This window comes from Penicillium argentinense, assembly GCF_028826775.1.
Source record: "Penicillium argentinense strain IBT 30761 chromosome Unknown utg000009l_segment0_segment0, whole genome shotgun sequence".
Lineage (NCBI taxonomy): Eukaryota > Fungi > Ascomycota > Eurotiomycetes > Eurotiales > Aspergillaceae > Penicillium > Penicillium argentinense.
In genome coordinates this window covers 4,323,447-4,348,428 of record NW_026622668.1, presented here as the reverse complement: position 1 = coordinate 4,348,428, position 24,982 = coordinate 4,323,447, and the positions used below count along the sequence as shown (strand labels likewise).

Below are 24,982 nucleotides of genomic sequence, written 5' to 3'. Positions count from 1 at the left end.
CAGCATACCTAGCACAAAGGTCTGCGAGATGGTTTGTGTGACCCCGCCAGCGGTCGTCGTCGTGATACCCACTCTGCAATGGCCAACGGTCAACGGTCAGGAACGGTGTCCTAATTCTCCGGCTCGATTCGACTTGACGCGATGTGACTCGACAGAGGGCAATCGACAGAAACGACTCGATCCAAAGGTCTGTAAGATCAGTTCGGCCGCGGCGATGAAATTTCCAAAATAACGGTGAAGAAGGAGTGGGGCTCAATCCCTTTTCTCGCCTCCGCTCTCGAACGCATCCTGCACGCTGGAGCAAAACAATACGCCGGTCAATGGCCGACGCACAATGCAGCCAGGGTCCGCCAGCATCCTCGAAGTTTCCGTCAGGTATCCAGCCAGGTATCCCATCAGGGACTTACACCTTAGGGCACGACGGAGTGGTACCCTGCCCAACGAGCAGGCATGTGGGCCTGTATGTACACTACACGCTGGGTACCCGCAACATACGCAGAACTTGTCATTGTGATTGCCTCTACTTTCGAGGACGACGTGTTCCTGTGTTACCTGGGACGGGCCGGCGGCCCAAACTCCAAGCTTTGGCTGGGTATCACCGGACCAGGGCGCGATCAGCGGTGTGTGCAGGAGGACGGGATTATTGCTCGGTCTTTCGGCGCCAGTATCGAGAACTGAGAGTATTTCCTTTGTTTGCACTTGTTTTTTTGCTCTGATGAACTTGACGCGGAGTTTCTTTGGATGGATTGTATGGGATAGGAATGGATCGGGACGCGTTGGCTTTTTTTGTTTTTGTTTTTTTTTTTCTTCGCTACTGGGATTGGGATTGGGGGTTTCTTTGAAATCACATCAGATTGGACCTTTCGTTGGGTACAAGATAATCGACAGATACGGCTTTTCAGGAATATGCTTTCGTTTTTGAGTCAGCGTGTGATATTTGACCGTAGTGGGGATGATTTCAAGATTGACCTCGACTTTAAAATAAGAACCATATTTGAGGTTGTATCACGTTACCATGTGTTCGGTCAGAATTTAATCTCCGGCACTACAAGCCTCTTGAATGCGGGAAATTCTATTATACCAAGAAGCATGTACACTCTGATAGTCATTGATCGCACGAAGAGGGCTTTCGTTTGATGACCAGAGCTTGGCGGACAATGTAACCGGGATCGCAACGCCAGATCGCGAGATATTTTACCGAATATAGTAAGTGATAAATTTAATCTCGTTTGTATTTCTATGAAGCTACTTACTTCATTAAAACCTGAAGCGGGACAATATTTGACTTGCTCGAATTGAAATGGCCCTAAGAGCCCGTTGGTCAAGCCAGATCACCCATCACCGCTACCTTTGAACCTCGCGTCTTTTCATCTCACCATAAGATACACACCCTGGCCAAACATGACAAATATCAGAAAGCAGTAAATTGTGAGGTGACGGGATAAAGGTTACACAGCATTGATCTAGTGAGCTTCCAATGTAGTAAATCCTGCGATGACCTCGCTTTAGGATTTCAGGGACACTCCGCCCATTAAAGTCCGGCCTGTCACAATGGCCTTGTAAAGATCTATTTATATATGGCCTCCCTTAAACGAAACACGGTGGGTACACCGCGGCCCGAAGCCTTGCATTTCCGGCCTCCCTGCATCAACGAAGCCATGAGACTCATCACATTGATCCCGAGGTCGTAAGCAAGCCCACAATAAACAGTCCCGACGTCAAATCTTGTGGGGACATGAAATAAAATTTTTTAGCGTATGCAAAATCATGTAGTCGTCTATAATTGACTGATGCCGTGAAATATTCCTCCACTGAGATAGACTCCCAACACTAAGTGTTCCACAGCAAAAACTGACTGGTGCAGACACACTAACCTGAGCTATCAGTACGCAAACCTCTTTCCACTACCATCACCATTCTGCCGCTTATTTCGCCACCCGTAATATACCCTCAGGAGAATACATCCAAGTGTTACGAAAAGCAGTAGCGCCGCATTAGTCCAATGCCCGGTCGGATACCCCTTTTGCGCCTCGTCGCTTTTATAGATCCACACTCCCACGATTTGTCCCGGCGCGCCAAAAGAGACATTCAATGCAATAGCCAGCCCTGCGCCGGCGGTGGAGCGTATATTCGAAGAAAGCCAGCCGAGAAGTGGTGGGATGCAAGCGAAGGCGCCGCTGGCTGCGACAATGAGGCAACCATACCGACGCTAAGATAGTTGTAATTTAGTTGCTATTCATTTGATGATATCGAGGATACTTACCAAGTACGCATCAGCAGGGAGAACGGCAGAAGCGAGAAAACCCATCGCGCCGATGAAGGAGAAAATCGCAGAATGCAGACCGCGGCTGGAGGAGTTAGCATGAATCGAGACGCTTTCAAGACCAGTCGAGAATACCTATTGAAATGGTCTGCAGACCATGAAACTGCCACAGTCACCACATAAGCAACAGCATACGGCGGCACGGTCATCAACTGAGCGCGCAGATTCGAATACCCAAGACCAGAAGTAATCGCCGGCGTGAAAAGCGACAGACTTGAAAAAGGCGTCGAGATGCCAAAATACACCTAGTAAGCGTCAAGATTGCCCTGCCAAAAAACTTGGTAAATGAATACAAACCGCATAATGAGCATACAACCTCCAATCAACAAGAACACCCCTCGCATCCTCCCACGACATAGCCCTCGCCGAACCATGCGACCCCTCAACAACCAACCTCTTCGCCGCAAGCTCCTTTTCCTCAGCCGAGAGCCAGTTCGCCGTCTCCGGATAATCCGGCAAAAAGAACCAGACTAGCACAGCCGACGCACAAGACGGCGCGCCCTCAATAATAAACAACCACCGCCAGGCAGATAACCCGTGCGCACCATTCATATGTCCGACGCCGTAGGCGATAGCCCCGCCAAAGGCGCCTGCCAATGTAGCCGAGGCCAGGATTAGAGCCACGCGCATGGAGCGCTCGGACGTGCGGTACCAGAATGTTAAATAGTAGACGAAGCCGGGGAATAAGCCTGCTTCCATGACGCCGAGGAGAAAGCGGAGGCCTGTAACTTGGGCGTAGTTGTGGACGCCGCCGAGGCCCATTGTTGTTGCGCCCCAGGATAGCATTAGGAAGGAAATCCAGCGCTGAGCTGGTTAGTTGGATACTGTATGTAAGTTGTGGGTTGGAGGCGTACGCTTGGTTTTAGCTTTTTTAGGAAGTAGTTTGAGGGTACTTCGAATAGGGCGTAGGCGATTAGGAAGACCATTAGTGCAATGCTGGGTCCAAATTAGCACAGATCAGAAGAATGTAAATAAAGACGAATCCAGATAGGACAAGCCCAGATGGAACGAAAGAAGATATGGAAAGGTATAACGCAAAGACAACCCGGCCAACTCACGTGTACTGGTAAGATGTCATATTTGTCTCCGAAAGAAGGTCATTACGGGTATCTTCATTAAGAATTTTCGCATTTCCTGGCGTACGTTAGCTCTATCCAGATACAGCCCAAAGAACCTCGGACGACAAACCAATGTTCGAGCGATCCAAATAACATAAAAGATAAATCGCCGCACAAAGAGGCACAATGTGCAAATCCTGCTTCCAAACCAAAGCTTTCTCCCGAGCTTCAATCTCAGGCCCGAGACCAAGACTGTCAACGTCGAAATCAGGATCCTTTCCTTGTCAGTTTTAGGTGACTTAGGGTAGGCAGGGTGCAATGCAAATGAGTCAAGGGATGCTTACGACATTCTCGATATCCTTCGCCCTCTTCTCCATGGTACAGGGGAGCTGTCGATCGGCGACCGCAGAATATGACAGGACAGGGAGGAGAAACTGGAGGTCCCCCTTTTTTGCTTGCTTTTTTCTTCCCCCTCGGTGCGCTCTCGGCATCGTTAGTTCCCCCGGAATCGCGCCCCCGCATTCCCGCGCACTGACCAGGTCGGCCATCCTCCGACTCGCCGCCTGGGGTTTCCCCGATTTCGGGCCACGACTTTGTGGTGTTAAGGTTGATTGTGTTTAACATTAAGCATAGAGTCAAAATTTCATTTAAACTTAGGTTGTTACGGATTTCATTAAAATACGTGTAGATTTGTTGGGAGCTACTTGGGTTACATGATTTCTTCTACTGTTTCTATTTTATTTTCCCTACGAAAAGCCCGTCCGACGGAAAATCTAATGATCGTGTCTTGAAATCGCAGTCATCTGATTCTAGAGAGCAACAAACCAGCCAGTAGTGTATTGCAAATGAAGCCTGACAGCCATCATCACAATGACACCTACCAAGCCCGAGAAGACAAACACACAAAATAGAAAACGATCCAATGACGACTTCCTATGAAATTCTCCGCCTATTGTGGAATGTTCATGGATCATGATGATTCGGACACTCTGTTTGTTGTATCGAACTCTGCGTCGTCATAGAAGGAAACAGAAACCTGAAGTTGGGGAGTATTCTGTAGAAATGACAAACAGAAAACGTTTCTATTGGTTTCTGAGGCCAGGTCCTAAAGTTATAAAAATGTGGCCAATCCAGGCTATTCCACCTTCTCTGACTTACCTTCATCAAATATCTACTCCTACAATTTATTAAGAACAACCACCACCCAAAATGCGTCATACAACACCCCACCACCCCATGACCAAGGGGGCCTCTGAGAGGATCCAATCCTCACAGGTATGCTACATCGACCCAGGATTCTTCATTCAGAGCTAACTATTTAGACAAAAAATGGAGGAGATATGTCCTCTGGAGGCTTTGCCTCCAGGGCGCAAGGTGCGGGAGATAAACACGCCACCAAAAATTCGGGTTCGACAACGTCGAAGTCATCTGGGGGCTCCTACACTCCGACTTCTTCCACTTCCTCCACCAAGTCGGAGCGTAAATGATTGCTTTTCGCCATCCGAATGACGGTGAAAGTACATGAACCATGGTATTGATGATTTGAATGAGGCTGTTGAGAATTGTCTGGATCTCGTGTTCTGCAAAACCACAAAACGCCAAAAAATGTTTTTGATTATTTGCTGGGCTCCACGGAAATGATCAAAACATGAAAAAAGTCGTTGACGTCTTGATTTTGGGTAATAGAAAACCAGCAAAATACCAAAAAAAGTTGTTTCTTTCTACTGTTTCACTATCTCAGTCAGTCTTGCTCTTCGCAAATTTCCCAGTAAACTGCCGAATATTCTTCCCCCAGAAATAAATCGGAACCCCAAGCAGACCCAGCGCAGCGGTCAGCGCACCGAAAATTCCAAAAGCTCCATCATACCCATCATTCTCGACAAAGGCAGAGATACCATAACTAGTTCCGAACGAAATAAATCCCCGAAAAGCACAGATAATCACCAAGAGAGGACCCGCTCGGGCCGGATAGCTATCTAAAAGATACGTTATAGCCACGATATTGGCGGCAACAAAACAAAAGTAATATCCGGCCACTGCGTACACGTATACAAACCAGTGGTATTTTTCTGGGTGTGCTGCTCCCTGCCCATACAGTACAGAGGTGAACAGGCCAACGGCGATGGGGAAGAAGAGAGGGAGGATTCGTGTCTCAGGTTCGTGCATGCCGCCGTTGCGTTGAGCTCGCCATCGGATAAGTCTGTCGGATCCGGATCCGAGTAGAGGTAATGCGATTAGTGCGACGATTATTTGTCCGCAGTTGACGTAGCTGGTGCTTGAGTCGGGCCAGTTGTATGGGGAGCCTGTGAGAATTGTGCCGTATGTTGTTCCGATGGCGATGTTGACGCCGATGGTTAGTCCGTTGAGACAGAGGGCCCAGAAGACATTGGGGAAAAAGAGTAGTTCCACAGTTTGCTGAGTTGAATGTTAGTTCGCAACAGGCCTCATGAAACGAAGGCATTAGCACCTGGGGCTTGTCTACCTTGAGAACTTCTGCGGCCTTGTGCCATTCAGGCTTGCCAATCCAAAGACGCAAATCGGATCTCCACGTACGAGGCGAGTAATTGACAAAATCGAGGGGTGGCTTCTGCTTGCACACCATGACAGTTGGTTTAGCAGGACCATAGGCCTCAATGTCTGCATTTCCAGTAGCATTATCATCCGACAGATCCTCCTGGTAAGCAGAGAGGTCGCGATCATATTTCGTCTCGGGAAGCAGCGCCAGAGCAACAAGGAATTGAAGGCCTGCCAGGCCAGCGGCAAGGAAATACCAGCCCTGTGGCGATATAGCGGCAGAAATGGGGCTGGCAAAGAGGACCCAGATTGTTGTGAGAAGGACTTGGATGGCCTGTTGAATCATCAAGCACTTTCCTCGCTCGTGGAGGAAGAAGATTTCCTTTTCCGCAGTTAACGCTGCATCAGAATGGAGGATGGAATTGACCTCTTACCTGTGTGATCATAGGAACCAACGCTTCGCTCTGCCCTGCACTAAGTCCGAGTACCATTCGACATGCCAGGTGCCACTCATATGTCTCTGCAACCGCGCAGAGGACGGCTCCGAGGATGAGGACCAGAGTGAATACAAGGAGGACGACGCGGCGACCGACGGCGATGGCGAGTGGCATTCCGATGAGATTACCGATTCCCCTATACAATATGAGTTAGAACTGTCCTCGAGGATTTTTATTCTGGGAAAGACTCACATGAACAATGTCGGGTATGTCATTAACTGGGTGATATCCGCATAGTCCTTACCCGCAGCCACGTAGTCGGGTATATAGAATGTCAAGAGCCCTCCAAAACCAGAGACAAGACATAATCCCAGAGCCGAAACTGTTGGTAACAGCGGGTTAGGGTCGAGGTCGTGATTTCCTTCGATTGATGCACCCACAGGTTGAAATGACCATCAGAACCACAATCTTCTGCCAGAGCGCCATGTTCAAAGGGTCTTCCACGCATCAGCAACTGCATCTCTATCGGATATTTGTTCATAGAGTACCTTGCGGGTCCGCAGTCGGAGTGGGAATGTAGATAATCGTATCCTCAGTTAACTTGACCGTCCCCATAACCTTGCCGGCCTCGGGGAGCGGTCGAGGTCCACCATTGTCCTCCACCATCTCGACATGTTGACCAATGTATTTCTCAGCGTCTTCCATGCCCACAGAGCACTTTGGCCGTGGGATTTGTCGATTCAGGCCTGCACGGTATTATGCAGCGCAATTGAAAAGTGGAACTCAGCTGAGGCGAGATCCCCACTTGCGATGATGACAGCAGGTCCCTCGGGCTGTTTAATATCCCCAGACTCTCAGAGATAACATCTTTTAACGAGGCCAAGGACATTCTCGGGACCACGCTGGTTCTTCCAACCCCGCAGAGATAGAGGTCCAGCCACAAATGCTAAACACTCGGCAAAGATGGCTCATCGCACTGGTCGAGGCCAGCCAGTCAGGCATTGCCTTTTGCGCAGCTAGCGATAGCGCTGCTGTCACCGGGTATCCACAGCATGTCCCCGCTTCCCCGGACTGGGGTTGTGGGGTGCATTCGTAATTGCGAATTGGGAAGTGGCTGCGGTTGACATGATGGGTGCCGAGCGGGGGTTGCGGGCGAGGGGCTTTGTCCATCCGCCCACCGGGGAGATGTCGGTATCGTTATCTCGGCCTTTCATTGGAACCGCGACATGGTTTCTCCAAGGAGAAGGACTGACTGATGATTCGAAGATAACAAGAGACTTGAAAATTAGAATGCAGACATTCACTGATGTACACTACCCATCTTGAGGAAATTACAATCATCATTCCTAAAGTGAGAGCCAGTGGAAGACCAAAACTGTAGATAGAAGCCATCAATGAACCACAGTGAAATGAAGCACCTTCACCAATCTCGCCATGCTAAACGTAATAATTCTGGAATACTGTAGACTGGAATAAAAGGTATTAAACATCATATTCATTCTTGAGCTGATCTAAGAGCACCAAAACAAAACTAATAGGCCTTAACACCAGCCAACCTCAAAACAGTATCCGTAACGACCGGCTTCTCAAAAGGCTCACTGCGATCCTTGGGGCAAACCTTCCCATCACGCATAGGCTTCTCCTTGGCTGGACGCACATTGCTAAGCACATCATTAGTATCATATCTCACCAGACCCGGCACGGAAACATACCAATGAGGCCAATGTGTAGTGCCAGTATAATTTTCAAAGCACTCCCTCTTCAACTCCAGCGTCTCAGGCGTCGCGAATCTTCGAGGCGTCATACAAATATACTGAACATGACGAATCTGATCACCCTCAGGAAGACAGGCGTAGTGCATGGTGCGGGAATCCCAAAGCACAAAGTCACCCGGCTCCATGTTGACCTTGACCAGCTCACAGCCGCGCTCCTGGAACCACTTGACATCCTTCTCGCTGAACAGGAACAGGTCCATGAATTTGATTTCGGGAGGCGGGGCGTCTTCATGGTCGAAAGATTCGCGCTTGTAGGCGAAGAATTCGTCGAAGAGCTTGGCGGATCCTTTCATTAGCATTAGACCGCCGTCTTTTGGGCCGTTGGGGGCGTAGTTTAGGAGGCCTTGGACGGCTTGCATCCTGGGAATTGTCAGCATGTAAAAACCTCAGCGATGGGTGCGATCATACCCTTTGCGCTCCGGGTTCTGATCGCAGTGCGGCCACGGGCTCCAGCGGACGTCCTTGCGTCGGGGCATGGAGATGTTCATTCCGTCAAAGGAGCAGATGAGTTCCTTTGTCTCCCAGAGCCTCTCGAAGATTTCGATGACGGCGGGCTCTGTGCGGGCTTCCCAGGACATTCTCTCGTGAGGCGAGCCGTAGGCAAAGTACATCCTAGTAGGTGTCAGTATGTACCAGTGACCATTTGCTTGTGTCTGCTTACCCTCCCTTGAAGCTCACTGGCAAGTGATCAGCAGTCCAAGTACTTTCATCATTCTCATCAAATCCCAGCTCAAAGTTTTTCAGCCACTGTATCTGCTTTTCGCGGTAATATTGGGCGCGTTCAGGGCTGATCACATTCTTGATCACGACGCAGCCGTTCTTGTGGAACTCGTCGCGCCAGTCGCCGTAGGTTCGGGGCTCGAACACGACCAGATCCGGACAGCTGAAGTCGGGCTTGACCTCAGGCTCGGCTGGAGCAGACTTGACCTCTGTGGCAGACATCATGATGTGTTTCGTTCGTGGTGTTATATCTCAGTATGTGAGTTCGTTGAGGGAGAATTGTAATGGTCAACTTGAGGGAGCATAAATAACATTTAACGATCGTCCTGCATCGGCCCATCGACAAAGACAACCTGATCATCTTGGGAAATGGCATTCTCTGGAGATCCCCCGCCCCCGCTCGGCGTGTTGCTGGTGGGCAGCTCCGGATCTGGAGACGACAGAGTTGCCGTGGTACACAAGGTTCGGCGGGTTCCCCACTTCCCCGGATTTCGGTCTGCGGGGGAAGTCGCGCCGAGTCGAATCGCTGCATCAGACAAGTCGGTCGTCTATCGGCAAGCGGAGAGGGTTGACAGTCAGCGGTTTCGGTGGGGGAGGGGAGAAATAGTAGACGCGACGCGACGCAGCTTTGAACCGCGGTGCTTGCGAAAGTCGGGGTATAACTGTCCGCGAACCCAGATCTTAAGAAAGTATTCTCTTATTGCAGAACAGTAACGCCAGACATGCCTCCTCCCGTTCAGTCCGCATACAAGCGCATTGCCCAACCCGTCGTCGGCGAAAACGGATACCAGCCATGCCAATGCGGGAAATCTGAAGTCCTCCCCAAAGGCTGGAATGGATTCAATGCCAAAGCTCTCAAAAGCGATATCCGTCTTGACCACGACGTTGAGATTGTCGTCCGCGACGGTGTCCGTTTATACGCCGATGTCTACCGACCCGCGAATACCGACGAGAAAGTCCCGGCCGTGCTGAGCTGGTCTTTCTACGGCAAGAAATACAGTGCGCTGGAAATGCTTCCCATGTGTGTTTGGAAATGCTGCGTGAAGCCCTCTGATCTCAGTGGATTGGAGAAGTTCGAAGGCCTGGATCCGCAGACTTGGTGTCCTCGCGGTTATGCTATTGTCAGCGTCGATACTCGCGGCGCTGGGCATTCTGACGGGCAGATTTGTGTTATGGGGACACAAGATGCAGAGGACGGGTACGATGTTGTGGAAGCCATTGCGAAAATGGACTGGTGTAATGGGAGAGTCGGCATGGCGGGCAACTCTGCGCTTGCCATTTCGCAATGGTTCATCGCTGCGCAACAACCTCCTTCGTTGAAAGCCATTGCGCCCTGGGAGGGGTCTGGTGATATTTATCGCGAGCAGTTCTGTCGCGGTGGTTGGTTCTCCATGAGCAACTTTGATCTTATTGCCAAGGCAATTGTTCGCGGAAGTGAGAGCTCTGGTCTAGAGGACTTTGAAGAGATGTATCGCCGCTCAAATGTCTCAAGTCCCTTCTGGGAAGACAAGAGAGCCGACCTCACCAAAGTTCAATGCCCGGTTTTTATTCGCGGATCTGATGTGAGCTCGATCCACACTATGGGATCTATTCGTGGTTGGTTGGAGGTGCCTCATACCAATAAATGGATTCAGTGGGGAAGCAAGCAGGAATGGTATGAACTATACAGTGTTCCCGAATCCAATGAGGAGCTCGGCCGATTCTTCGATCGATACCTCAAGAGCAAACAGAATGATTGGGAGGATACTCCCAAGGTTCGGTGGTCTGCTCTGCAATTCGGAGATCGTGAAGCAATCGACGACATTGTTCTTGAGGATTTTCCTGCGCCTTCAACCGAGTACCGACAGTTCTTCCTCGGAAATGATCAACAGCTCTCCATAACTGCTTATCCACAGACACTTCGGATCGAATACGACTCGGAGGATCGCCACAGTGTTGCCGAATTCAATTATAAGTTCGAAAAGCCGGCGCGTCTCATCGGCCTGCCCAAGGCTGTACTTTACATGTCTTGCGAGGAGCGTGACGATTTCACCGTCTTCGTCATCCTACGCAAGAAGGATAAGAATGGGAAGGAGCTGATGCATCTCAATTTCCCATTCCATGCTACGCCAGTCAAATCAATCGATGAAATTCCCGAGGCAGAGCAGGCTAGTCTGAATCTGCATCTTGGTTCGGTCGGCATCCTGCGTGCCTCCCACCGGGAAATTGATTCTTCGCGAAGTATCCACTCTCAGTTCCCTTTCCACCCCCACAAACGCCAGGAAAAGGTCGCTCCTGGTACGGTCGTGAAGCTGGAGATTGGGATTTGGGCGATGGGTGTCGACTTTGATGAGGACGAATCTATCAGCGTTAAGGTATGTCGCATTCTTTCTCTGCTGTCTGCAGATTTGCTAACTGATGGCATAGATCGGTGGACAATACCCCAGCATTGCCGAGTATAAGACTTTCTCACGTCCGAGACCGGAGCATGAATTGAACCGCGGCAAGCACATTATTCATTGCAGCGAGGAGTATCCTAGCTCGGTGATCTTGCCCTTTATTTAGAAACGAATAGAATAGGTAGTTTAGTCTAGTCAGTCCCGTGCCAATATTGAGATATCACAATGCAGTGTCTTTTTTTCCAAGCTAGGCTGAAAACAGTCTGAAGCCCGAAAGATTTGAATCGAGAACTCGTTTACATCTAAATTGGTCAAAAATCACAGCCGTTAATTTTTGACTGCTACGGATAAACATTGATGCCTTGGGTAAAGTGACCCATATACTCACGTGACAGCGTGTCGCGTCGACGCGAATCAGATCCGCCGGCCGCGAGACCTTCACAGTCACCACAAAGACAGACAGCAAGACATAATTAAAGACCCCGAGCTGTCCCACGAGACCACAACAATCATGACCCAAGAACAAGTCGCCCCCGCCGCCCCCGCAACTCCCAATCCTCCCCACGATCCCTCCCACGAGGAGCACCAGTACCTTGACCTGATCCGCAACATCCTCGTGCAAGGCGAATTCCGCCCCGACCGAACCGGCACCGGCACGCGAGCCATCGCCTTCCCAAACCAACTCCGCTTCTCTCTCTCCAAGCCGAATCCCGAAGGCGAAGCCCCGATCCCCATCCTCCCCCTCCTCACAACGAAGCGGGTATTCCTGCGCGCCGTGATCGCCGAGTTGCTGTGGTTCATTTCCGGCTGTACATCTTCTCTCCCGCTTTCTGAGGCTGGAATCAAAATCTGGGATGGGAACGGCAGCCGCGAGTTCCTTGATAAGGTTGGACTGGGTCACCGCGAGGAGGGCGACTTAGGCCCCGTGTATGGGTTCCAGTGGCGGCATTTCGGGGCCGAGTATCAGGATGCCAAGGCGGATTATACGGGACAAGGTGTTGATCAGCTGAAAGATGTTGTGGACAAGATTATGAACTCGCCTTTCGATCGTCGCATTATTATGTCTGCGTGGAATCCCGCTGATCTGAAAAAGATGGCTTTGCCTCCGTGCCATATGTTTGCGCAGTTCTATGTCTCGTTCCCGCCGACTATGAAGATTGATGAGAAGACGGGTCGGCCAAATGAGAAGGGGACTCTGTCTTGTCTGCTTTATCAGCGTTCTTGCGATATGGGTCTCGGTGTTCCGTTCAACATTGCTTCGTATGCCCTTCTTACTCATATCCTAGCTCATGCTGCGGATCTTCACCCTGGTCAGCTGGTTCATACTATGGGCGATGCCCATATTTATCTTGATCATATTGATGCATTGAATGAGCAGTTGACTCGTGAGCCGACTGAGTTCCCTGAGCTGCGAATCAAGCGTGAGGACCGGGGTAGCGCAGTTATTGATGGGTGGAAGGAGGATGAGTTTGAGGTCATTGGATATAAGCCGCACAAGATCATCAAGATGAAGATGAGTGCGTAGATCTGGGCGAGTGTTGTTTGTTTAATTGAGTCATGGTTCTACGTTATAATATTTAGAAGATACCAGTTTTGAAATTAAGAAAAAGATTATTTCTGCAAAATGCTCTCAATTGTCTCATAAAGTCCATGTGTAGATCAGGTATTATTCATGAGAAACGCTCTAGGTATCAAATGCTCTAAAAAAATAACAGAAAAAGAAAATGCAAAGTGCAATGCAATGCAATGCAATGCATCATGACTTCTCCAAAACCACCCCCGCCCCACGAAGCAATACAATCGTATCGCCCGATTTCACCTTTCCACCCCCAATACTCTCCGAAAACTCCAAGAAATCACCCGACTCAACGTGAAAAATGCGTAATCGCGCCTCTTCACCCCCAGCCCGATTATTCAAATTCTCCACAGCCAACCTGCGCGCCACATCATCTAGCACCCGACCAACCTTCCACCTTGAGTCGAAAAAGAAATCCCCCGCCGGCGGCTCCGCAGCCTGCGTATCCGCCGTCCCAACAGTATGCAAATACACCCGCCGATCCGCAGGGACATTATTCTCTCCCTTCGCCGAGCGCTTCATAGCCGTTACACTAGCCGCGCGCGCAGCAGGACTATTCGGCTTGGGCTTGGTCTTCGGAATCAAATTCGCCGTCGCAGTCTGTTTCTCCTTCCCCCAGCCGCGCAACTTGCCAAACATCGACTTAATCGTCTCATTGGGAGAAACGCCGTTGCCTGGCCGCGCGCCTAGCGGGGTAAGCTTGGCGCAATCGTGTTCCTCGCGCAGGCGGTGCTTGAGGCAGTACTGGCGGTTACAGTTGGGGCAGCGCACGCCGGGGTCTTTGAGAGTGTTGATGAGAGTTTTGCAGAGGACATGCGCGCACTGGTCTGAGTTGTAGATGTTTGGTTTTTCGGGCGCGGTTCGGTTCTCTTGCGTTATGCCGGTTCGTCGGCGGGCCCATTCGCCGGCATGGGTGCATTTGTGCGCTGTTTCGCTGCGGTGGTCGAGGCAGAAGGTGCTTTTGCAGGATTCGCAGCGGAAGGGGAGGAAGTCGAGTTGGCCGCAGTATTCAAATTGGCAGTGGCGGCCGATTGATTCGAGGTCGGAGTCGGCCATTTGAGTGAAGGATTCGGATTGCGGGGTGCTGGCCCCCGTGCCCCGGGACATATTTATGGGGGACATGACTGAATGAAAGGATGCGATAGTAAATGCAAAAGAAAGAAAGATCGGGGAAACTTGAGGAAATATTTGGAGGTCCGCAACTGAGATGGAAGTCGCTGGCAAGTTTGACTAATGCGGAGAAGCTTCCAGTGGCTTAGCTCATCATCGGCGGTCGGGGGTTCGTCTCCCGATGTATACAGACAGCACATTAGACAATTCTACCTTGTCTTCTAGATGATTAAATTATCGTAGAAGCTTAAGAGCTCATTTTGTAAAGAATATCCATTTGATCGTCACCTGCAGTTTTCCCGAGTCAGTTATTGTTCAAAGTCAAAGGGATGAAAGCCTAGAGGCTCGGTAGCTAATAGAGCGAGGCTTAACAAAGCATAATCAAGGGATGCACATCGCCCGAAACCTTTGATATTGTCGAACACGTAATATACCCTTAAGATTAGTTCCATTCAATTTCTTACCAAAGGGCGTTCAATGGACACCGCATTATCTTCAATCCCTCAATGACTATATAGTAGATACCTCTTCATCGACATCTTATCCATCTTGAATTGAAGCACCGAGTTCCACTTCTCTGCAGCATCTGTGCTGCACAATGTAACATCCATCCCGTAGATGGATAACGCTAACCATGCCTGTCAAGGCACTCCCTGGAAAGAGAACATTCGGACTCCCTTCTAGCGTGGTATCCGAACCCGTCATACCTGAAGAATCAAAGAGGACCGATATACCCTCCAAAATCTTGTCGCAAGGTCAGCACCTCCAACCCATCGGACCATGCACGCATCCATTCTAACGTTTTCAGATCCACAGAATGCATCTCAACTCGGAATACAGCGGCTTGACCATAATCTGTGAATGCAGACAATCCGCTGCTCATAAACTCATCTTCTGCCAACAATCAGAACACCTGAATAGACTATGCACAGGTTCTTCCGAGGTATAAAGCATCACCTCCGAATAAGAAATTTATCATCCTAACACTAATGCTATGGGTCTTATAGGAACCTCTCAAAATAGACCGAGACCCAATCCTACTCGAAAAGACACTCAAATTCCTCTACCAAGCAGACTACGCCATCCCGAGAGGCGTCGTCTCCTCGGACTTCCGCCTCTTCAAAAATCTCTCGAAGCCAACCTACTAAGCCCTAAACCAGTCCCTCGCTCCCCCTCCCCCTCTCTTCCCTCAGACACAGAAACCGACCAAACCTCTTCCACTCCCGACTCATCCCCACCCACCGACTTCCTAATAACCTGCGGGCCCTGCTACTTCCATGCGCGCATGTACGGCGAAGGTTCTTACTTCGAAATACCTGATCCACAATCCAAGTCCAAAACCTAATTTTCCAAACGTTAATGGACAAGCCGGATGCAGACTCATTTGCGAAGACGATCGAGGAGATCTACTCGACTCATGCTATTTATGGCGAGTTGCGGACGCTATTGTGTCGAACCTGAAGAGACTTTGGGAGCCGGTGGAGCCGGTGCTTACTTGCGAGCTTATCAAGAATTTTCCTGAGTTTACGTCGGATCTTGTGTCTTCTGTTTTAAATTTTGTTTTTGGCAAGGGGGCTTTTGGGAGAGGGGAAGACGGAGGGGGAGGAGGAAGGGTGAGGTTCCAAGGAGGGTGGGGATGGCGAAGCAGGTGGAGTAGATAGTGTCGGTGTTGGGAGGAGGGGCTTGGTATATTCATATAGATTGGTATAAGTTTGTTAGTAATCGATGCGGATTTAATTTCTTTGCTTTGGTATCTCTTGAATAGCGTCTTATACTACCACTGAGACTTTCGACCAGGTCGATCATTTTGACAATTGATAGAAGCTGGTACTACAAATGCGAGAAAGAGGAAAGTAATAGTTGAAATAGTATATGGTATAATTTGTACATAAACAGAACATTTTTCGTTTATCCATCATCTAACCAGCTGCCAAACAGCGGACTTCACCAAACCCCCAATCCGTCCCATACCTCGAGGCATGCATAAGCCCCACCAGCCGCATTAGCGGCGCATCACACTGCGACACCCTCACAGCCTGGAAAGCTTCATATGACGATTAACGTCCTTGTAAAGCAGATACCGGAACTTCCCCGGACCACCCGCATAACAAGCTTGAGGACAAAAAGCGCGCAACCACATAAAATCGCCCGCCTCAACCTCAACCCAATCCTGATTAAGTCTGTAAACAGCCTTGCCCTCCAGCACATAAAGCCCATGCTCCATAACATGCGTCTCAGCAAACGGAATAACACCACCGGGCTCAAAAGTCACAATTGTAACATGCATATCATGGCGCAGATCGTTCGGATCCACAAATCTCGTCGTCGCCCACGCCCCATTCGTATCCGGCATGGGCGTCGGGGGCACATCCTTCTCATTCAGGAAGATCGGATCGGGCTTCTCCAGCCCCTCGACAGCCTCATACGCCTTGCGGATCCAGTGGAATCGCGCTGTCGTGGAGCCCTGATTCCGCAACGTCCACCCGCTAGCTGGCGGGAGGAAGGCGTAGCCGCCCTCGGTGAGGATGTGTGACTTTCCATCGAGGCTGACGGTGATTTCGCCCCCGACGACGAACAGCACGCCTTCGGCGGTGGGGTCGAGTTCGGCGCGCGAGCTGCCGCCGCCGGGCTGGACTTCCATGATGTATTGGGAGAAGGTCTCGGCGAAGCCGGAGAGGGGGCGCGCGATGACCCAGAGTCGGGTCTGCTCCCAGAAGGGGAGGAAGCTGGTCACGATGTCACGGAATGTGCCCTTTGGAATGACGGTGTAGGCTTCTGTGAACATGGCGCGGTCGGTGAGGAGCTGCGATTGAGAGGGAGCCCGCCCGTGGGCGCGTAGTAGGCGCTGACTTTGTCGTTGCCCATTTTGTCGGTTGGAGTGAGAGGTGTGGAGGACAATTGAGAGAAGATGGGGATGGTGCTGGTTTTGTAGAAGTCGGGGTTGGCCGACAGGAGCATCTCCGAATGTCGGGCGTCGCCGTGCGGGGAACAGCCGGGAAAGAACCGAGGCGATTGGTGGAGGGCGGCTTATCTGGCGGGGTGGCGATTGGTGGGGACAGATTGTATAAACATATTACTACTACATACTACATTGCTGGAGTAGAATGAGAATAGAGAATTGCATATGGTACATCCAGACCTAACCCCTGCAAAAAAGTCCATACAAAAGGGGTATATATTAACAAATGACCACACCACACCGTCCGGATCCGACGCCACAAAAAAAAAAAAAAAAAAAAAAAAAAAGAAAAGAAAAGAAAGAAAGGAAAAGAACATCAATGGTAAAAATAAGAATCAGACCGCGATGATTCAGCCCGGTTATAAAAAGGCAAAGAACGAGCCAACGCCAATTCTTCCATCCAGAACCACAATCACTGAGAATAAAATCGCGGATTCTGCGAAAAATTATTCACAATCGGCGGCGGCGGCGGCGCCTGAAGAGGACTATCCTCGTCATTGGGGACATGCCGGGGTTGATGCGCGGACTCCTGGAGCGGAAGTTGAGGCAGCGGCTGAGTCCTTGGCTGCTGATCGGTCGGTGCAAAGGGGATTGGACTGCTGGACGTAAAGACTGGCAAGCCCTGTTTGGTGTAGGCGGCTGTCGTGGCCGGCGAGAATGTATTTGGGTAACTCAGGGTCGATGCATCGGGCATAGTGGCCATTTCAGGCGTATGGGGTTGTGAAATCCCCGTAGAGACGTAATTTGATTCCACCGGGCGCGTTGTGGGGAGAGATGGGGTCATTGTTTCCGCGGGCTTGGAGGCCGAGTACATTGGTTCGGCGATGCTTGTTTCGGTGGCTTTCTCAGTGGTCATTTCCCACGGTAAGATGACTCGAGCCATATCGGGTGCCCCGTCCAGACCCATCGGGAATTTCTCTTTGTTTTCATCCGCCGCGCCGACGTTTACGCCCACGCCCAGTCCCACCGGGGGAACGGGCAGAGGGGGTGTCGTTCCTCGGGCCGACTTGGCTTTGGCTGGGGCCGACTTGGGGGTTGTTGGCGTCGACTTGGTTGATACAGCTGATTTCGAGCGCGGTGTCCTTGTACTGCTGCTCGGCTTCCGCGGCGAGCGCCCTCTCGATACTTTGCGCTCTTCTCTGGGCTTCTCCTCGCTGGCTGCTTGATCTGCTGCGCGATCCGCTCGATCTGCTTTCCGATCTCCGGCGGATGACATGACTAACTTTATCCTTTTTAAACCTGAGGTTAGATTTTCGACATCATCAGAAGGGGGAGGGGTGGCGGATGCTGTTGAGGCGCCGGTGGATCTGATTCCAGAAACACATTAGGTACCTTGGGTACGGGGGGTGTCTTTTTAGGACTGGAAGAGCGCTTGGGTGTCTCGGGGCGGGACTTGGGCTTGCGTAGGCCGGTCACGGTGCCGGTTTTCGACTTGATAGATGCGGTCGATTTGATAGACGCTGCTGACGATGGCATTCGGCTTAGTTTCTCGTTTCCGTTGGTTGAACTGGTCAGGTTCGTCATTTCGACCGGTGCAACGCCACTGGTACTCTTGCGGCGACTTGCGGCCACTGTGGGAGAGTTTTGTGTCGGATCTGAGACATCATTGCTGTTGATGGTAGTGCGCCGGCCCTTCTGCATTGCCTGCTGCCGAGAGGTCGTAACACGAGGCGAGTAGAAAGGTGTAGGTGACTTGGACTTGCGCGCGCGAAGCTGTCGCTTTTCATCAATCGGTGTTGGTGGCGGCGGAGGGATGATGTCCGGGTTGATACCGCCATCTAAGGCGATCTGACGCTCTCGACGCTGGCGACTAGCTTCGGCATTGAGCTCTTCAGACCGGTAGCTTGTGGTCTGACGGGTCTCGGGGATCAGGATCTTGGAGAGCTCGTGGGCTGCTGTGGCCCATCCCACTTCAGGTAGAGGCTGAAGATTCGGTTCGATAGCGATGCTCGATCCAAACGACTTGCGCGGAGTCGTCACCTTCTTGGCTGAGGAGGAGCGAGTCTCCTTCCAATATCCTCTTTCGCGATCATCCTTTGGCGGGGGAGATGTGACGGCCTCCAGCTCGGTGAGCATGTTCTCGGACCACCATGCAGGATCATAGCTTTCCTCAGATCGAGTTGACAGCTTGTCAAAAGCCCACAAAACACTATCGCTAAGCCCTTCGGGCTTGACCGCGTCATCTGTCGAGTCGGTGCCGAATCCAGACAAATGGCTGAGCACACCACTGGTCAGTGCTCGGTCACTGTAGCCTCCCTCCAACACGCTGATCACACGACCATTCACACCAAGGCCGTCTTCTTCCGACATGCGCACCACATCGGCGGTGAATCGGGCATAGAACCCAGTCGGCACATTCACCCCGTGCCGTTGCATGCCAGCATATTCCCCTTGGTTAGCATCGAAGCCAGCAGAAATGAAAATGGTTGCCTTGGGCTGCGGGCCATGCGGGTTTTGGTAGAGGCGCTCGGTATGGTGGCGGAGGAACGCTCGTGCCTTGTCAATCAGGATCCTGTACTTGGTCTCGTAGTGGTCCCAGAACTCGGCTTCAGTGGTCCACTTCTGCAAGTGGACATTCCAGACGTGCTGGTTGTGGGCGCCGTCAATACAGACAGAGGCATTGCGCACCTTCTCGGGCTCGCCAGCCTCGCAGGGGTACGAGTTGATATCGTGGAGACTGAAGTACCCGATTGTCGCCTTTTTATAGGCCGGCGAATTGCGCGGAGCCGTCGCGGCCTTGTAGTTATGGTCCGCGGCAATTTCCTGCGAGCCATCCCCGTGATGGAGATCAAAGTCCAGGATTGCCGCGTGGGTCAATCCGTGGTTTGTGGCTGCATAGGAAACGCCGACATGGACGTTGTTGATCCAGCAAAAGCCGGACGGGAAATCGGCCGAGCAGTGGTGGCCAGGCGGACGGATGCAAACAAACGCCCGCGAGGTCAGGCTCGGTCCGAAGACGGCGTCGATACCATCGCAAACGCCGCCGAGGGCACCTTCGAACGCATTTATGGACTCGGAGCACAGGTACAGATCGCCTGAGTGAAGTGGGGGCTTACTCGGAGCCTGGCCGTCTTCACCTTGAACAGGCGGTCGAACCAGTTCATTTCCGGTCAGCGCGAGGCGCGACTCGGCGACGTCGCACATGGTATTGAGGTCTGCCATCCACTTGGTTCCGTGGACATTGGTGACAGCCTCGTTGGTGAGAGGAAGAGTGCGCGATGTCTTGCGCATCTGAAAAGGAGGTGGGAGAGAGTGAAGGTCGAGGTTGGGGTGAGGTGCGAATTTCTCGCCGGCATGACGACGACCCAGCCGGACGTATGCTGCTGCAATGCCCACGACGCAGGCGCGGATGCGCTCGGGTCTTTCGAAAATATTGCTCAGCTGAGTTTTCGAGGCGCGCGGGCGTGAGAAGCGATGTCCATAGCATGCATCATGGACCAGAACGGTTGTCTTCGCGCCCAGGTCCACCATTTGGTGGAGGTCGACTTCTTTCTGGAAATGCTCGGCAGCAATTGACGCAGCTGTCGGACCCTCAGGGGCTTGCGCCAGGCGTGGCGGCATGATTGCAGGTGTTGCGGCGGTGGTCGGGGACCCCGCGATAGTGGCGGAAGAGCGACGTGACGAGTCGGCGCGAGGGGAGGGCGGGATTGTCTGATTTGAAACTGATCGCAGAGACGCTGTCGACTGTCGCTTTTGTAGAATGGGGAGAGGAGTCGACTTCCTACGCTCATCACGAAGGGAATTTAAGCTGGGGGTGCGCCGAGGGGTGGATGGCGCTGGATTCACTGGGGAACGCGACGCTGCGCCGCGGGGCGACAGCAGTGAAGGAGAAGCTGGAAGAGGTGTCGCCATGGCGTTGGCCAGCGATAGACGATTCAAAGAGTCACTCAAGTCATTGGAGGCATTGTCGTGAATGGTCTGGTTGCTGGGAGCTGCCTTGTCCATAGATCTGGGAGGCGGATCGTCCTGGGGCGCGTTGGAGGGCTCCATTATGCCAGATCGTAGACGGGTTCATACACCTGCGCGGGACGCGACCAGAAGTATAGGACCCGACAGGCGACAATGGGATTGTGTTTGGCAGTTGCAGAGGATGAGGTGAAGGAAAAGGAGATGCGGGATGAATGTTGCTGGGTGGTCGCAACGGGCAAGGGGCCAGCCGATCGCTCCATTCCTACAAACAACAGGCATTCTTGCATGCTCGTTGGGTCTACCGTGTTTCACCTGAATATGTCTGATATTCTATAACTACAATATAATTACGCCTTCTTCTACTCTATTTATCAATTCACTTATCACTTTAATGTGCCTCCTGTCGACAGTTCTACCTACAATAGCGTGAAGTCGGGGTCTCCATCTTATCGCCGGTGGAGCAGCTGCAATAAACTGTGGAGATCACGGGACCACCATGCTCATCCCAGCTTCCAAACTACCCTCCCTTTTCATTCATCTTCGGGGGTAAATCAAACGCACATTCTCTCATTTATGTGTATGGCGGATTAATTCAATATAGCTCTATCTCTATAAATACTCTCTTGCCATCTACCACCCTCGCTGGCGTCCCGTAGCTGCGCAAGTCGGAGCAGGTCAAGTATGCTGCCAATTTCGGAATTAGTTTCCACCATAACTTGTCTATTTTCGGCACTCCTTCTCACCCTAGTAGCATACTACCAATAGAAGTGTACCTACTAATTGATCACTTGTTCAGTCACTTATTTAATTGTCTACCCGACCATCTGCCGACTTCCTACCTAATCAGCCTCTAGCCACCTCCATTCGCAACTGTCGGAACTCGTTTTTGATGCCTGATTTACAGACCAAAAATTCCACTTCTTGCCATCATGGCAGTGTGAAGAATTAGGGATTCGAACCCAATTCCCAAAGAGGTTGACACTGGATCAATGCCTTTTAGAATACCGCCAAGACCTGACCAATTCTACCCCAAATCCCGATCCGGGATCCGCTTACATATCCAACACTGCAGCATACACTGTATGACTCGAAAAATCTAGCTCGATTGTAGTGTTCTAATCCTCTATCGAAAAAGAACAAAATCTCGTAAGGTCAACATGAAGCATAAAACCACCCAGGTCGTCGTCGTGAGACATTGCCCTCAATACGCCTTCCCAAACACCAAGCTGAATGGAATATTTTCCAAAGAAAAAAACATTCAAAAAATCAAAAATCACCAATCAAGTCATGAAAAAAGAAAATAAAAGAAAAGGCCTCCAGTAAAAAAATCACACGAATCGAAATTGATCATCATTCGCACTTTCAAGCACCTTGATGATCCGAGTCATCAATGACCACCCCTGAGCAGGATAGGGAAGGGGCTCTAGCGCGACCGCAAACCCCGCCACTGATACCACTGAAACCACCTCCTCCCAATCGAAGCCTTCTCATCCCAAGAGCCAGAATCAGACGCGGAAGAGGTCTGCGAATTCTGCGACCGACGCCGCCACTTATCTTCCTGCTTACGGCTCTTCTTCTCCGTCTTGAAGCCGCGCGAGGCGTGCGAGTTGCAGAAGCAGTGCATGTGGACCGTTTCGACGCTTACGCCGGGACAGCTGTTGCGGCGTTGCCCACCGCAGACGCTGTGACCGGCTTCTTCTTCGCAGTGGCACCATTCGTAGAGGGTGTAGTATTGGCGGCACATTTCGGCGATCTGTGGAGAATCTCCAGGGAGTTCAATGTATCGACTTCAATGGATAAATCAGATGCAGCTTTCTTGCGGTGTTGCGTCAAGCTTTGGTCCACCGGTGATGTCAGTGGAGAGCGGGTGGAGAGCTGACGCCAACGAGGTCGATCGAAGCGGTCGGACGTCTCCTCGTCGTGCTGGTACAATTCAGAGGATGGAATTGAGCGCGGGAGCGACTTAAATACACTGGGTGATTTTCTCCTGGGTGAATCGGAGTAGGTGTGCCGATGGCGGATGGGCCGGATGTGGAGCGTCCTACCGGGACGAAAAGGAGAGAGAATAGGGGAAGGAGGAGAAGTTTCAGACCAGCTGAATCGTGAGAGTCGAGGACGGTCGAGGAGGTTGGAGTGTAAAAGCGGTCGCAAAAGGCAGACGTCCGGACTCTTTATGTTCTAGATCTATAACGGCTGGTTAGGAGTGAATGGCCGTCCGGGAACCGTGGTCTGTGCCGGGTCTGACGTCAAAGAAACTGCAGAAGCGGCCGGATTCTACGATGCCCTGCCCGGGACTTTCGGTCAGATAAATACTCTGCAGTCAAGTGCAGTGGCAGCGGACGCGCGGGTGTGGACCGTTGTTCACTGCCCTGCCCCATCCAATCCGGCGCCTGACGGGTTACATTTTGCGACGGGGTTGTATCGACCGGTCCACGACTTTCGGTCTGCGAGGGCGCGGGGTTTTTTTAGAACGGGGTTTGTCCAAATTCATTGACGGATCTTGGCGGCTGGGCTGGTTATGTGAGGTAACTAAAACCGAGCAGGCTGGAGCTAGGCTGGGCTGCATGTGCAGTGAACCCTTTGCTCTGCAGAAAGAAAATAGCCAAGCAGGTTGACGCGGCGCGAGCATTTTATAAATAGATGCATCAAAGCTGTTCGAAACGAAAGGGCGAACAGGGCGAACAGGGCGAACAAGGCAACAATCAGATCGACTTTCTTCAGAGCTCAGATCTGAACGGCGTGCGAACGTGATCCGCACTCAACCGGCGCCCTGCCCCTGGGCTTTCTTTTCCGGTCTTCTCTCGGCCTGATTGGACGCGGAACTGTCTGGGTAGCCGCCAGGACCCGGAGCTACCGGATGAGGTGTCAGTTGGCGCCGAGGGCTGGCCGAGGGGTAACTACAGTACCACTGGAGTGGCAGGTGGCACCGTTGGGCGGCAGTGCTGGTTGAGTAAAGTGTAAAACCGGCATTCCTAGCGTCGCATGGGCCGATCGAGTGAATCGTGGAATCGAAGATCAAGCAGGGTATGATCTCACGTCGATCACTGCAAACGGCGGACAAAGCAAGGGTCGTTCGGTGCCTTGTGGCCTGAATCTCGGCCTGATCGCGGCCGAGTCTGGGGGATATGTCAGGTCATGTGACTCGGGAATCTCCGCGGCGCTGCCTAAGGCCGCTATCAAAAGCCTCGGCCAAATTAAATTGGAGACGGGGAATTCCTATTTCGAGCAATTGCCGCCAGCACCACGTTTCTACCCCTCAGCTCCAGTAAGATCGCTGGCAGCAAGCAACACACTATACATCGCCAAACCTGCAATGACAACCACAAACATGACCGCAACCCCGGCACGAACAAGCACCCTCCTCGCCAACCTCGCTGCCGTAAGCGCCCGCGTGAGCACAGCAGCATCCAGCACAAGCGCAACACCCAAACCCGTCCGGCTCGTCGCCGTCTCAAAACTAAAACCCGCCTCCGACATCCTCGCCCTCCACCAACCCCCAGCAACACAAACCCACTTCGGCGAAAACTATCTGCAAGAACTCCTTGAGAAATCCCGCCTGCTCCCACCAACAATCAAATGGCACTTCATCGGCGGACTGCAATCAAATAAATGCGTCACGCTCGCGCGGGATGTACGGGGTCTCTGGGCTGTTGAGAGTGTTGACTCTGAGAAGAAGGCGACGTTACTGAACAAGGGATGGGGGGAGCGGAAACCTGACGACGAAGAGAGGGCTGCCCGCAAGGACGCTTCAGATCCGGACGTAGATCCGGAGGATCGATTACGCGTTTACGTGCAAGTCAATACATCCGGTGAGGAAAACAAAGCCGGCATCGAGCCTGCTTCGGCACCGGGGTTGGCGCGGCATATTCGGGAGAAGTGCCCGCGACTCAAGTTGCAGGGTGTTATGACCATCGGGGCGATTGCGCGGTCGAAGGCTACGACGGTGGAGAATGAAAATGAGGACTTTGTTCGGCTGAGGGAGGTGAGGGATGCTATTGTTTCTGAAATAGGGTTGCAGGGTGAAGAGTTGGAGCTTAGTATGGGGATGAGTCAGGATTTTGAGGGGGCTATCTCGTTAGGTTCTGACCAGGTTCGGGTGGGTACTACGATCTTTGGGGATAGGCCGCCTAAGAATGAGGCGAGGGTTATTTAGATTTTATTCTGGTGAGGAGAGTGTTCGAAGGTGTGGTGGAAGATCTATATATATACACTACCCCTGCAGA

At 51.7% G+C, this 24,982-nt stretch overlaps 12 protein-coding genes across 12 annotated transcripts; 4 read left to right on the top strand and 8 right to left on the bottom strand.

The window, feature by feature from the left end:
* Nucleotides 1–450: 450 nt before the first annotated feature.
* N7532_009198 (uncharacterized protein) lies at nucleotides 451–678 on the top strand (the record flags this gene model as incomplete). Its single annotated transcript, XM_056621689.1, has 1 exon — nucleotides 451–678. One exon carries the CDS (start codon nucleotides 451–453, stop codon nucleotides 676–678), a length of 228 nt encoding a protein of 75 aa, XP_056472495.1.
* Nucleotides 679–1,882: 1,204 nt separating this feature from the next.
* N7532_009197 (uncharacterized protein) lies at nucleotides 1,883–3,758 on the bottom strand (the record flags this gene model as incomplete). Its single annotated transcript, XM_056621688.1, has 8 exons — nucleotides 1,883–2,209; nucleotides 2,264–2,348; nucleotides 2,399–2,568; nucleotides 2,621–3,127; nucleotides 3,178–3,259; nucleotides 3,382–3,457; nucleotides 3,512–3,656; nucleotides 3,726–3,758. The coding sequence occupies 8 exons, from the start codon at nucleotides 3,756–3,758 to the stop codon at nucleotides 1,883–1,885; spliced, it is 1,425 nt and encodes a 474-aa protein (XP_056472494.1).
* A 1,360-nt stretch (nucleotides 3,759–5,118) lies between these two features.
* N7532_009196 (uncharacterized protein) lies at nucleotides 5,119–7,037 on the bottom strand (the record flags this gene model as incomplete). The annotated part of the gene is made up of 6 exons (XM_056621687.1): nucleotides 5,119–5,796; nucleotides 5,864–6,277; nucleotides 6,330–6,528; nucleotides 6,585–6,714; nucleotides 6,773–6,829; nucleotides 6,881–7,037. 6 exons carry the CDS (start codon nucleotides 7,035–7,037, stop codon nucleotides 5,119–5,121), a joined length of 1,635 nt encoding a protein of 544 aa, XP_056472493.1.
* An 826-nt stretch (nucleotides 7,038–7,863) lies between these two features.
* N7532_009195 (uncharacterized protein) lies at nucleotides 7,864–9,049 on the bottom strand (the record flags this gene model as incomplete). Its single annotated transcript, XM_056621686.1, has 3 exons — nucleotides 7,864–8,467; nucleotides 8,516–8,719; nucleotides 8,769–9,049. The coding sequence occupies 3 exons, from the start codon at nucleotides 9,047–9,049 to the stop codon at nucleotides 7,864–7,866; spliced, it is 1,089 nt and encodes a 362-aa protein (XP_056472492.1).
* Nucleotides 9,050–9,549: 500 nt separating this feature from the next.
* N7532_009194 (CocE/NonD family hydrolase) lies at nucleotides 9,550–11,371 on the top strand (the record flags this gene model as incomplete). The annotated part of the gene is made up of 2 exons (XM_056621685.1): nucleotides 9,550–11,181; nucleotides 11,234–11,371. 2 exons carry the CDS (start codon nucleotides 9,550–9,552, stop codon nucleotides 11,369–11,371), a joined length of 1,770 nt encoding a protein of 589 aa, XP_056472491.1.
* Nucleotides 11,372–11,716: 345 nt separating this feature from the next.
* Nucleotides 11,717–12,730, top strand: N7532_009193 (thymidylate synthase; the record flags this gene model as incomplete). The annotated part of the gene is made up of 1 exon (XM_056621684.1): nucleotides 11,717–12,730. One exon carries the CDS (start codon nucleotides 11,717–11,719, stop codon nucleotides 12,728–12,730), a length of 1,014 nt encoding a protein of 337 aa, XP_056472490.1.
* Nucleotides 12,731–12,961: 231 nt separating this feature from the next.
* Nucleotides 12,962–13,903, bottom strand: N7532_009192 (AN1-type zinc finger protein; the record flags this gene model as incomplete). The annotated part of the gene is made up of 1 exon (XM_056621683.1): nucleotides 12,962–13,903. One exon carries the CDS (start codon nucleotides 13,901–13,903, stop codon nucleotides 12,962–12,964), a length of 942 nt encoding a protein of 313 aa, XP_056472489.1.
* Nucleotides 13,904–15,920: 2,017 nt separating this feature from the next.
* N7532_009191 (uncharacterized protein) lies at nucleotides 15,921–16,676 on the bottom strand (the record flags this gene model as incomplete). The annotated part of the gene is made up of 1 exon (XM_056621682.1): nucleotides 15,921–16,676. One exon carries the CDS (start codon nucleotides 16,674–16,676, stop codon nucleotides 15,921–15,923), a length of 756 nt encoding a protein of 251 aa, XP_056472488.1.
* A 586-nt stretch (nucleotides 16,677–17,262) lies between these two features.
* On the bottom strand, nucleotides 17,263–18,066 carry N7532_009190 (HOS3-like histone deacetylase; the record flags this gene model as incomplete). Its single annotated transcript, XM_056621681.1, has 1 exon — nucleotides 17,263–18,066. The coding sequence occupies one exon, from the start codon at nucleotides 18,064–18,066 to the stop codon at nucleotides 17,263–17,265; it is 804 nt and encodes a 267-aa protein (XP_056472487.1).
* Nucleotides 18,067–18,095: 29 nt separating this feature from the next.
* N7532_009189 (Hos3 family histone deacetylase) lies at nucleotides 18,096–20,840 on the bottom strand (the record flags this gene model as incomplete). The annotated part of the gene is made up of 1 exon (XM_056621680.1): nucleotides 18,096–20,840. The coding sequence occupies one exon, from the start codon at nucleotides 20,838–20,840 to the stop codon at nucleotides 18,096–18,098; it is 2,745 nt and encodes a 914-aa protein (XP_056472486.1).
* A 1,342-nt stretch (nucleotides 20,841–22,182) lies between these two features.
* N7532_009188 (uncharacterized protein) lies at nucleotides 22,183–22,503 on the bottom strand (the record flags this gene model as incomplete). The annotated part of the gene is made up of 1 exon (XM_056621679.1): nucleotides 22,183–22,503. One exon carries the CDS (start codon nucleotides 22,501–22,503, stop codon nucleotides 22,183–22,185), a length of 321 nt encoding a protein of 106 aa, XP_056472485.1.
* Nucleotides 22,504–24,087: 1,584 nt separating this feature from the next.
* N7532_009187 (YggS family pyridoxal phosphate enzyme) lies at nucleotides 24,088–24,912 on the top strand (the record flags this gene model as incomplete). Its single annotated transcript, XM_056621678.1, has 1 exon — nucleotides 24,088–24,912. The coding sequence occupies one exon, from the start codon at nucleotides 24,088–24,090 to the stop codon at nucleotides 24,910–24,912; it is 825 nt and encodes a 274-aa protein (XP_056472484.1).
* Between the last annotated feature and the right edge of the window lie 70 nt (nucleotides 24,913–24,982).